At 37.5% G+C, this 12658-nt stretch overlaps 1 protein-coding gene across 4 annotated transcripts in view; it reads left to right on the top strand.

Moving 5' to 3' along the window:
• Positions 1 to 12658, top strand: part of LOC123506766 (WD repeat-containing protein 19-like) — a 78592-nt gene that overhangs the window by 22571 nt on the left and 43363 nt on the right. For all 4 annotated transcript variants that reach the window (XM_045259088.1, XM_045259086.1, XM_045259085.1 and 1 more), the window contains 6 exons: positions 1191 to 1412; positions 4697 to 4819; positions 5243 to 5392; positions 7409 to 7556; positions 11510 to 11583; positions 11863 to 11993. In XM_045259088.1, coding sequence (XP_045115023.1) covers positions 1191 to 1412; positions 4697 to 4819; positions 5243 to 5392; positions 7409 to 7556; positions 11510 to 11583; positions 11863 to 11993 — 848 coding nt within the window. The remainder of the gene's footprint in view (positions 1 to 1190; positions 1413 to 4696; positions 4820 to 5242; positions 5393 to 7408; positions 7557 to 11509; positions 11584 to 11862; positions 11994 to 12658) is intronic.

The following is a 12658-nucleotide window of genomic DNA, read 5'->3' as shown; positions in this document are numbered from 1 at the left end:
CAAGGCTTTCTTCTTCCCTCACCCTTATTCTGTTCAACTCTCTAAACCAAATGTTAACCAGTACTCTAAATCTTTCATACCTTTCCCTAGTAAACTCTGGAACTCCCTGCCTACTTCTGTATTTCCAGCTTTCTCTGACTTGACTTCATTTAAGTGGAAGGTTTCAAGACATTTGTTCCTGTCTCTTGGCTAACTCTATCAGACCTGTAAGAGGGCTGGCAACTAAGTGGACCTTTTTTATTTATTTATTTATTTTTTTTATTAATTAATTTATTTCTTTATTATTTGTATATATATATATATATATATATATATATATATATATATATATATATATATATATATATATATATATATATATATATATATATACAAATAATAAATAAATTAATTAATAAAAAAAATAAATAAATAAAAAAGGTCCACTTAGTTGCCAGCCCTCTTACAGGTCTGATAGAGTTAGCCAAGAGACAGGGACAAATTGGGGCCGCCGTGGTACAGTGGAACCATGCGTGCTTTGGGATCCGAGGGGTCTCCAAGCGCACGGGTTCGAATCCTGTCCACGGTCTGAGTGCAGGTTGGGCGTCCTCACTCAGGGCAACGGTTTCCTAGCGGGTGGGCTTTGAGATAGGAGATACCCTAAAAAGTATCCCCTTTAGCCCATAAATTCCCGTGAAAAGCCCACATGGTATAAAAAAAAAAAATTAAAAAAAAAAATGTCTTGAAACCTTCCACTTAAATGAAGTCAAGTCAGAGAAAGCTATATATATATATATATATATATATATATATATATATATATATATATATATATATATATATATATATATATATATATATATATATATATATATATATATATATATATATATATATATATTTTTTTTTTTTTTTTTTTTTTTTTTTTTTTTTTTTTTTTTTTTTTTTTTTGCCTTTACCTGGTTTTCCTCTCCTACATAAAAGAAAAATTCTGTATTGGAACCAGCTCTTCAAAGGATCTTTTCTTATTGCAATTTTTGTTGGCCTTGGCTGGTATCCCTCCTACTTAAAAAGAAAAATAAATAGATAAAAAAATGAAGATTAGTTTTCATCTATACCTAAGAAATTTGTGATGCACTTTCTTTTGCTTGATGATATATTTATACATGTGATGAATATTTAAACAAATACTGAATATAAGTGGCTTTCAGGAGAGTCCAGTTACTGTGAGTGTGGATGTGGAACCCACCTTCCTGGGAGTGGGGCCCTATCATTTAGTGGTGGGCATGAACAATCGGGCATGGATCTACACTCTGGGAGAGGATTCTGCCATGCTGCTGCGAGACAGAGAGTATCTTGGCACCATCACCTCAGTCAGGGTCAATGCTGACTATGCCTCTGTGCTGTATGAGGGAAAGATACAATTCCACCTGGTAAGTAAAGTAGATGTAGATATGTTTCTTCAGCATGATGACTTTGCATGCTACTCATTTCTAGTAAACTGAATTATTAATGAAAAGGCTGTAGACACTAGTTGAAATGATAATTTACTCCCAGTGAGGTCTAATAGCATTCATTCAGGGGATACTGATAATTTATCTTCAAATTCAGCTGTGACCTTGCTCTCACAACTTGGGTCTCACAACTCAAGAGGGCAGTCACAGCTTCCTCTCTCTAGACGACTGTCTTCCTTCACACAAAACTACATGCATCTAACTACAGTGGAGACTCAATACTCAAACTTAATTTGTTCCAAATGGCTATTCGAGTATCAAAAAGTTTGATGACCTATACCTATAAATCAGGTAATTCATTCAAATTTTAGCAAAACCTGAAGTTTATAAAAACTTCACTATAATTTTATTATAATTTTGATTTGTACATATCGTAAGTGAAGGCTGGTGACGGATAACGTAGTAGGGGAGGGCAGAAGGGTGAGGAGGAGGAGGGAAATTATTTGTTGGAGGACAAGTCACTATCCATGAAACCGTCCAGTGTGAATCCCATGAACCCACTACTTGAGGGATGTGGCTCACTAACACTGGCACTCTCACTAGATTCCTTATTTTCATCACTAATAAGCCTCTTTGGTGCCATTTTAAGTTTCTAAATGAAAAATTACCAACAGAACGCAGAAGAATGTTGTTTTTCTCATGACTGCGGCAGGACTAGGGATGTGCACCGTTATCCGATATACTGAAATACCGGTATTTTGTTTTGGTACTACTAATAATACCAGTATCAGAAGCTGTCTTTCTGAATATACCGGTATTTTGTTTTGGTATTACTAATAATACCAGTATCAGAAGCTGTCTTTCTAATTAAATTTGTTTGTGCTATTTATCTCTCGCCTAACTTTTCTGACCATAAGAAATTCTTTGACTGTTTAACTTCCAAAGTGGAGGAGATTCTGTCTCTTTCCTTTGTTGGAGATCTCCTTTCTTGGAGACTTCAATGTTCACCACAAGCTGTGGCTTTCCTCTCCCTTCACTTACAGTCCTGGTGAAATAGCCATCAACTTAGCTATCCTGTATGATCTAGAGCAACTGGTGCAACACCTTACGCATATTCCTGACCATCTTAGAGATAAGCCCAACATTCTTGATCATTTTCTTACAGTTAATCCTTCTTCTTCTGCTGGTACCCTATCTTCTCTGTTGGGCTCCTCCAATCACAATTTAATATCTGTATCTTGTCCTATTTCTCAAATCCCTCCTCAAGATCCCCCAAAGTGAAAATTCCTCTGACATTCTGCCTCTGTTAATTGGGAAGATCTAAGGAAGCATTATACTGATTTTCCTTGGAATGACTACTGCTTCCATGTCAGAGACCCATCTCTGTGTGCTTAACACATAACAAAGGTGATGGTGTCTGCCATGGAGGCATACACCCCTCACTCTTCCTTGCAATCTAAACCTTCCAAACCTTAGTTTGACAGCCTGTTCTTATCCTATACATGTTAAAGAGGTTGCTCACATAAGATACTTGAGCCTTCCATCAGCTGAATCACATGTGCATTATATTTCTGCCTAGAATCAAGCCAAGTCTATTTTTCAACCTGCCAAAATTTCTTCATTAATAGAAAATGTCAGTCTTTCAAGAACCAACTCCTCTCAAGACTTCTGACATCTTGCATAAAACATCCTTAAAAATTTTTTTTCTTGATATTTCCCTCTTATCATCTGTTTTTAAGGCTAAAATTTGCTAGAAACTACCTTGAATGATTCTGAACTTTTTCCTTCCTCTCCTCCCTCTCTGAATGATTCATATCACCAATTAAAATTATTTGTAAATAGTGTTTTACATACCTTCACTTTGCTAAACCCTCTGAATGCTTATGGACCTGATGGGATCCTTTCTGTTGTTCTTAGAAACTTTGCCTCCTTGGTTACACCTTGCATGGTCAAACTCTTTCAACTCTATCTATCAACTTCTCCATTATTTTCTTGCAGGAAGTTTGCCTACATTCAGCCTGTTTCTGAAAAGGATGGCCATTCTAATCCCTCTGACTAATGCTCTGTTGTTTTCATCTACTTATCTGAAGTTTTCAAATCTGTCCTCAACAGGAACATTCTTAATTCCTCCCTGGCTGCACTTTCCAACGGTGTGACGTTATGCATGACTGACAGTGCGCTGATACCAGAACTCAGAACGTGGTGAACACTTCCAGTGCATAGATGTGGCTGCTTGCTTGGTGGCTAGATGGAGTTGGTGTTTGTTATGGTGTGTTCCACATGGTGGCTTTCTGGGATTGCTTTCTCTGCACTGTGGCCACTTAATGGGACATGGAGGATGTAGCAGGCTTGATTGTGCAGTTTGTGGTCAACAAGACATGTAGAGAATGTAATTGTACAGTGTGCAAGGACAATAAGTGTAGTGTCACCCACAAGGCAATCATTTGGTTGCCTGTGTCTGGTTTACTCTACTAAATCCCTTTCCAGGGTGGTATGTATTATTGGAATTTACTTTTATTTTCCTTTTCAATTTATATATACTGCCCTGTTATGTATGTCTTGTATGACATAGCCATCAATCAACAATTCGATTGTCACACTGGTTACCTTCCCTTCCCCAGAGGATGATATTTACCTGTTCATCACCTGTTTTCATGATGGCAAGCGAACAACTTAGACATTCCTCTACAGGTCTGGCTACAGCAGGTCCAGCCACCTAGTAAGATTTGTGTTTTTCACCCAGTAGTGGAGATGATCTTCCTCCCTGTGATTCTGTCCCTTCTTAGCTTCTGGAGGAGGAGAATAGTTTTGGCATTTCAGAATTGAAGGAAATTTTACCACTCTTAATTACAGTTTTGGCAAAGGAGAATGTGACCAAGTAGTCAGTGTTTTTGAGGGACAGTGACACTGGTGGTGACGGGGAGGCTGATGTTGATAATGTAACCCAACCTGTTGTATCGCAGGGCTTGTCACATGATACATCTGGTGGTTCTGTATGACCGTAGTGCATACCCAAGTACACTTTCTTGATTTTGGTGCAACAGGCAACTCATTATTGCTCCAGAATCAGTTGCTTCTAGAGTTAATGTGGGGTCATCTACTAATTCAGCAGGTGTTTTTCCATGCTTTCTTGGATTCAAGGAAGCATAGACCCCTGTCCTTAGTGTTGTACAGGTATACAGGAATTGTCATTTTAAATCTCTAACTTGATTTCTCAAATTAGTTTAAGGAGTCAGTTTGAATGACTGACATCTAATCCCCAGCTGGAAGGAGAGACTGGTGAGGATGAAGAAAGAGAGGCCCGCCTCTTCCCTGATCCAGACCACGCAGATATGCACATCACTGACCATGCCCTCACTGCTGACTTCCTTGTGTATTCTACTGATGTAAGTTGAAATAAATCACAGTTAAAGAGGTGGTGTGATTTATGAATTATTTAAGGAATAGATTGATTTAAAAGTCAAAATGTCAAATCAGAACTGAGTAGAATATTGATGCATATATATATATATATATATATATATATATATATATATATATATATATATATATATATATATATATATATATATATATATATATTTTTTTTTTTTTTTTTTTTTCATGAATTCATTTAGAAGAATTTTCTGACTTGTATACATGTTAGCTAAATTAATTGTTACGGATAATTCCGTTACCAAAATTGTGACTCATCTATAATAAAGAAATAAGAATTGTAGAAGATACCAACTACTTTGTTAAAGAGAAAAATAAAAGCTGCAATATTTGCTGAATAGTTTTACAGTGAAGATAAGAGATTTGTTTTGCAGACTGGGGGATTGTTCTTCTTCTTCATTGAGGACTGGCAGATGGTAGGTGACTACCGGCACACAGCAGAGATTACCAGCATCTATGCTGAGCCCTCAGGTCGTCGCATAGTGTTGGTGGACAGCAAAGGGGAGGGATACTTGTACAACCCAGTAAGTTTTGTCTTAACTGTCTATATGTAACAATGAATTTTCCTAACCTATATCTTTGTCCTTGTTCCATGTGCCTGAGATTCACACATTCATGAAATGTCACCTATTACTGTTGACTTTGTATCTTGGTGTTTTGTACCAGAAAAGATCAAAAGGTATTGCCAAAGTCCCTCTTTTGACCTCTAGAATACCATCTTTCAAACTGAAATAAATTCTTTTGCCTTCACATATTAAAACACATGTACAAAACAGACCAATAAACAATAAATAAATTCAATAAGACATGATATAAAGGCTGTAACTCCCGTTTTCCAACCCGTTTCCCTCGCCCACTTTCGTCCTTGCCGCCACCATCATTGTTCTTACCTCCACCAGTACCACCTGTTGCACTGGTAGAGGCCATTTTGGAAGTAAATTGCTAGAATTCATTCCCATGCTACCAGAACAGAGGGTAGCATAAACAAAATGGCTGAAGGGGACTCTCACACTGCTTTCTGATAGGTTTTGAGAGAGGTCTGACGTCACCGGTGAGCTGCGTGGCTCGTAGTGCGGCCACTAGGAGATCACCAAGTTTGAATTCAAATCACCAAACGGGCACTCAGTAGTCTATGGCCACCCTGCCATCAAAAGTGAATTTTGCCAAGCTGAGATTCGCCAAGTGCGGGGGGTTACTGTATACAGTAATACCTCGAGATACAATCGCCCCAACATACAATTTTTTTTATATACGATGAAAAATTTCATATAATTTACGCCTTGAAATACGAAGATAGTTTTAAGATACGAATAGCCATCGGTTGGTGGTGCAGCGATCGCTCGGCTACCCACGTCCACCCAAACATTCAGCCCACGTTGTGTATCGTTGTTCATCCTTTGTGCATGTATGTGTCTGTGCTTCTTGGCAGTGTGTATTTTTTGTTAAGTTTTGTGAACTCAAGACCCCGTGATCATGGGTCCTAAAAGTAAAAGTTTGGCGAGAAACACACAAAATAGCCTGTATTCAGATACTGATTACACTTAAAAATTCAATATACAAGTGAGTACAAATGGTGTTCTGCCCACAAGCAACTCTTCCTCTTTGCAATGCAAAAAACCAGAAGTCTCTAGATGTCATGGTTACCAAAATATCACAGGTTGAATGAGATAGTATCATTGATTTATGTGGCCTTGCGTCCAATTGGCTTCAGCGGCCTTGGCTAGAGCAATAGAAAACAGGTCCCTTGTATCCTCTCTCTCTCTCTCTCTCTCTCTCTCTCTCTCTCTCTCTCTCTCTCTCTCTCTCTCTCTCTCTCTCTCTCTCTCTCTCTCTCTCTCTCTCCTTTTATGATACCACTCTCATTCAAAAGTTGTCTTCCCATAACATGGCGAGAGACCACGCACGCAGGAGAGATGGGAGAATCAGACACAGTGAAATCACTGTCGCTCCCACCATCCATCATTGATGACACAGTGACGTATAAGCAAACCGATCGTGCAAATAAAATTAATTATAATATTTTTTCGGCCGCCGTGGTACAGTGGAACTATGCGTGCTTTGGGGTCCGAGGGGTCTCCAAGCGCACGGGTTCGAATCTTGTCCACGGTCCGAGTGTAGGTTGGGCTTCCTCACTCGGGGCAATGGTTTCCTAGCAGGTGGGCTTTGAGATAGGAGGTACCCCGAAAAGTATCCCCTTTAGCCCATAAATTCCTGTGAAAAGCCCACATGGTATAAAAAAAAAATGTGTAAATCAAGAGTTACCTATATATAGTAATTACAAAATAATAATTATTGAAAAAAAACATAAGAGAACAGATTTTTCTTTGTGATAGCAGACTAAATGCTGGCAAGCCACATGATATCTTACAGGCATTGCAGAATATCAGGCTTTATGCTTTGCTGATAAACAATAATATTTTCATTTGTTTTATTTTACTGAGTACTACAACTCAAAAAACTTAATAGTTTTGATTTATCCAAGCTCCTCAACCAAATCATCCACAAATATGTACTGTATGTTGCTGTTTTGTTTCTTGCAGGTCAATGATGACTTGCTGGAAGTACCACAGTTTCCAGGATCATGCCATGGCTGTCTGTGGGAGAACTCACCAAGTGACCGACACATGTTCACCTTGTTTGATGAGAAGCAACTCTACACCTACATCTACCACCAGGAGCACATCAAAGGTGGTCACCATATACCATAATCTCTTTTCTTAATAATGAGTAAGCACAATGGCCTAGCAATATAAATACAAATAAAACCAGAAATATTTAAGCTAGGAGACATAAATAGCAGATGCAGTGGTGCCTTCTCATTTTCACATTATGTGGTGGTTTAGTATTTACTGGCACAGTTCTCTAGGATTAATTGATTTTTAATTAAGTGGATGTTGGAAGTTGTTCCCTTGTGTACGATACCATTATAAAGACAGGTGGTAAACTTACACAAATCATATATAATAAGTTACTAGTTTTCTAGCAAGTCACCATGTACTGGAGATTAGTTTGTACTTGAGGAAATATGATAATATTTCAAATTTACCAGTAGCAGAGGACCAAAAGAGAAACATGTTACAGCCCAAAAAAATAAATTAGAAGTTACTATTTTAATAGGGAGCAATATTATAGTAACTGTGGCAGGTAAGAGCACTACCATTGTCATGTTACAAAAGATTACTTCCAGAAGTATAATTACTATATATTCACTGGTATCAATTGCTTTAGGACAAGGACATGCACATATATGTCAATGCAGCATGCTTCATGATTGCTATGAAGCTAATAGAGTATACAATACTTATTGTAGGTCAGTTAAAGTTCGCTTGTAATTTTATAAAGCTAATCACCTCTACTATATGGAAGCTTTTGCATGAGATGAGCTGCATTACACCATTTGAAGACTATGATCACTCACACAATATAAAAAAGTGTCAAGTAATGCTGTACTGAACTGTAAAAAATGAACTGAAAGGGGGAGGAGGAGGAGATGTGGAAGGTCACCATCTAGTAGAGGTTATTTGGTTTGTAAAATTACAAGCATACTTTAACTGGTCTAGGGCAAATCTTATATTCTTTACTACTTTTACTTCATCAAATCTCTGCTACGGAGAGTGTTCTCATCAGAGGTTTTAAAGCCGTGTTGATGTCATATCTCAATATATAAATACACATATGATCAGACTACTTGAGCCTTCCATCTCCTGAATCTCATGCACTTTATATCTCTGCCCAGAATCATGCCAAGTCTGTTCTTCAACTTGCCAAACACTCTTTCATAAATAGAAAATGTCAAAATCTTTCAAACTCAAACTCTCCTCATGACTTCTGGCATCTAGCCAAAAACATCTCAAATAACTTCACTTCTTCATCTTTCCCTCCTTTATTTCATCCTGATAGCACCACTGCCATCTCTTCTGTCTCTAAAGCTGAACTCTTTTCTCAAACCTTTGCTCACAACTCCACCTTGGACGATTCTGGGCTTGTCCTCCTCTCCTCCTCCCTCTGACTATTTCATGTCTACAATCAAAATTCTTCGTAATGATGTTTTCCATGCCCTTGCTGGCCTAAACCCTCGGAAGGCTTATGGACCTGATGGGGTCCCTCCTATTGTTCTCAAAAACTGTGCTTCTGTGCTTGCACCTTGCCTGGCCAAACTCTTCCAACTTTGTCTATCGACTTCTACCTTTCCTTCCTGCTGGAAGTTCGCCTACATTCAGCCTGTTCCTAAAAAGGGTGACCGTTCTAACCCCTCAAACTACCGTCCTATAGCTTTAATCTCTTGCTTGTCTAAAGTTTTTGAATCTATCCTGAATAGGAAGATTCTCAAACATCTGTCACTTCACAATCTTCTGTCTGATCGCCAGTATGGCTTCCGTCAAGGTCGCTCTACTGGTGATCTTCTGGCTTTCCTTACTGAGTCTTGGTCATCCTCTTTTAGAGATTTCGGTGAAACTTTTGCTGTTGCGTTAGACATATCAAAAGCTTTTGATAGAGTCTGGCATAAAGCTTTGATTTCAAAACTGCCCTCCTACGGCTTCTATCCTTCTCTCTGCAGCTTTATCTCAAGTTCCTTTCCGAACCACTCTATTGCTCCTAAACCTATTAATAGTGGTGTTCCTCAGAGTTCAGTCCTGTCACCCACTCTTTCTATTATTCATTAATGACCTTCTTAACCAAACTTCTTGCCCTATCCACTCTTACGCTGATGATACCACCCTACATCTTTCCACGTTCTTTCAGAGACGTCCAACCCTTCAGGAAGTCAACAGATCACGCGGGACGCCACGGAACGCCTGACTTCCGATCTTTCTAAGATTTCCGATTGGGGCAGAGAAAATCTAGTAGTTTTCAATGCCTCAAAACTCAATTCCTCCATCTATCAACTCGACACAACCTTCCAGACAACTATCCCTCTTCTTCAATGACACTCAACTGTCTCCTCTTCCACAATGAATATCCTCGGTCTGTCCTTTGCTCATAATCTTAACTGGAAACTTCACATCTCATCTCTTGCTAAAACAGCTTCTATGAAGTTAGGTGTTCTGAGGCGTCTCCGACAGTTTTTCTCGCCCTCCAACTGCTTACTCTGTATAAGGGCCTTATCCGTCCCTGTATGGAGTACTCTTCGCATGTTTGGGGGTTCCAGTCACACAGCTTTGCTTGATAGGGTGGAATCGAAAGCTCTTCGTCTCATCAACTCCCCTTCTCTTACTAACTGTCTTCAGTCTCTTTCTCACTGCCGAAATGTTGCATCCCTTTCTATCTTTTATCGCTATTTTCATGGTAACTGTTCTATTGATTTTGCTAACTGCATGCTTTCCCTTCTCCTGCGGCCTTGCTGCACAAGGCTTTCTTCTTCCTCTCATCCCTATTCTGTCCATCTCTCAAATGCAAGAGTTAACCAGTACTTTCAATCATTTATCCCTTTCACTGGTAAACTCTGGAACTCCCTCCCTGCATCTGTATTTCCGAATTCCTACAACTTGTCTTCTTTTAAGAGGGAGGTATCGGGGCATTTGCACTTTTTGCACGTTTTGCACTTTTTAGAGAGCTAGCACTCAAGTGGGCCTTTTTTAACTTTCTTTTTTTTTTTTGCCCTTGGCTGGCCCTCTTCCCTACGTAGAAAAAAAAAAAGTAGATGAATTGGGATAATTACACTTAATTGAGAATGGAAAGCATTCATTAGTAAATTGTACTGTGTTGAGCTGTACCCAATGAAAATGTGACCATATACAATTCCTATTATATGAACATTAGCATCTAACTTATATATGTAATCCTGAACAATTCACCTTAACTTAGTATGGCTACCCAGTGATGGTTAAAACACAGTACAGAGATTTAAATATATACAATGTGTAAACAAATATGAACAACCAATGGTAGAAAGTACCTTAACTTTTAATCTAATACTGCATCCTAGAAAGGGTTTGAAACCTTGACATTGTCATAAAATGCTTGTCATAAAATTTGGCTAAAGTAGCCTCATTAAACTAACCAGCTTTAGCCATGACTAAGAGACACAGCCGTAACTATAGCTTTGGATGCTGCAGCGAGCCTAACAGTACCAGTTGTAAATCTTGAAGTATCAATCCCAGCCATGCCAAGCATAACCTTGATCTAGTGGGTAGTAGTGTCTTTGAGAACAAACTTATGAGGTTTGACAAAGCTGATGTGTAATTTATCTGGTGTGTGTGTGTGTGTGGAGCACTATGTGTAAGCTTCTCTGTCCAAGTAATGTAAATCCACAAAATCTCTTGTATACACAGGCTGGCATCTTTAGAGTAAGCCTGAAATTAATCTTTTGAATGTCAAAGCTGGATCTGCATTGTTCAGTGTTGCTCCCCAGATTGACCAAGATAAAATGTTCCTCAATGTTGATGCTGTTGAGTGTTAAAAAATGTAATTTCCGAACTTTAGCTGCTTGAGTCAACACCAACAACATAACTTGTTTGACCATAACTTCTTTGTAGGGCAGGTGTATGCAAGGGGTACATGGAAATTTCTGAAGATTTATAGAAGCTGTGCTGTAGAATGTACATAGTCACATTATATCACATGAATAGAACCAAAACCGGAACATAGCACAATCATGCATGTAACCATAGATTATAAGATATGGTGCCATCTTTTCACAGGTCACCACCTGGAGTTAATTGGAATGACAAAGTTCCCCTCCAGCCAAGTTCCTCTACTCCTTTACAATGGGGAGGTAAGAATAAATAAACAGTCACTTCTTAGGTTGAAAATTTTGGAATACAGATGTGATAGGAAAGGCCACCAGCCAATATTGACTTAAGAAATTTAATAACTACAAAAGACATCAAAATGACAAACCTTTACCGGCTACTTAATAGTAAGTAGATATCCACATGAATGCCCAACTGATTATACTGGATTACCACTTCCCTCATTGTAATACAACTCCATTATATATTTCAAGCTGATGAATGAACTGTATAGCATTATCAAATATTTGTTGTCATCTCAGGTGACACTTCAGACAGCGTCGGGGAAGACAGTGCCATTGATACTTTCCTCACACGAGATGGAGGCCAACATTCATGACTACTCCCATGAACAGCTCAGAACAGCACTCAAAAAAAACATTTCCCTCAGAAGGTAAAAATCACTAGCATACCATTTTTTTATATATTTTATGCCCTTATTTTCATGTACAGTTGACTCTAAAGAATAAAGAATTCAGCAACCTCAGGATCTGAGGACTGCCAAATTCTTTAAAAATTTTGGATTTTATATATATATATATATATATATATATATATATATATATATATATATATATATATATATATATATATATATATATATATATATATATATATATATATATATATATATATATATATATATATATATATATATATATATATATATATATATATATATATATATATATATATATATATATATATATATATATATATATATATATATATATATATATATATATATATATATATATATATATATATATATATATATATATACAGAGAGAAGACCCACAGTTATCTTCATTATATCCACTTCACAACGTTATATATCCATCTTCAGGTACAAAAGCCACTGTAAAACTGTTTTACAGTGAGTTTTGTACCTGAAGATGGATATGTACTTTCAAACGTGTGAAGTGGATATAATGAAGATAACCGTCTCTTGTGGGTCTTCTCTCTGTACCGTATGCTATAGACACCCTGTTTTTCAAGTCATATATATATGTATATATATGTATATATATATATATATATATATATATATATATATAT

This window comes from Portunus trituberculatus, chromosome 20 (genome assembly GCF_017591435.1).
Source record: "Portunus trituberculatus isolate SZX2019 chromosome 20, ASM1759143v1, whole genome shotgun sequence".
Classification (NCBI taxonomy): domain Eukaryota; kingdom Metazoa; phylum Arthropoda; class Malacostraca; order Decapoda; family Portunidae; genus Portunus; species Portunus trituberculatus.
Note: the sequence above shows the minus strand (reverse complement) of the source record. Positions and strands in the feature narration are given on the sequence as shown.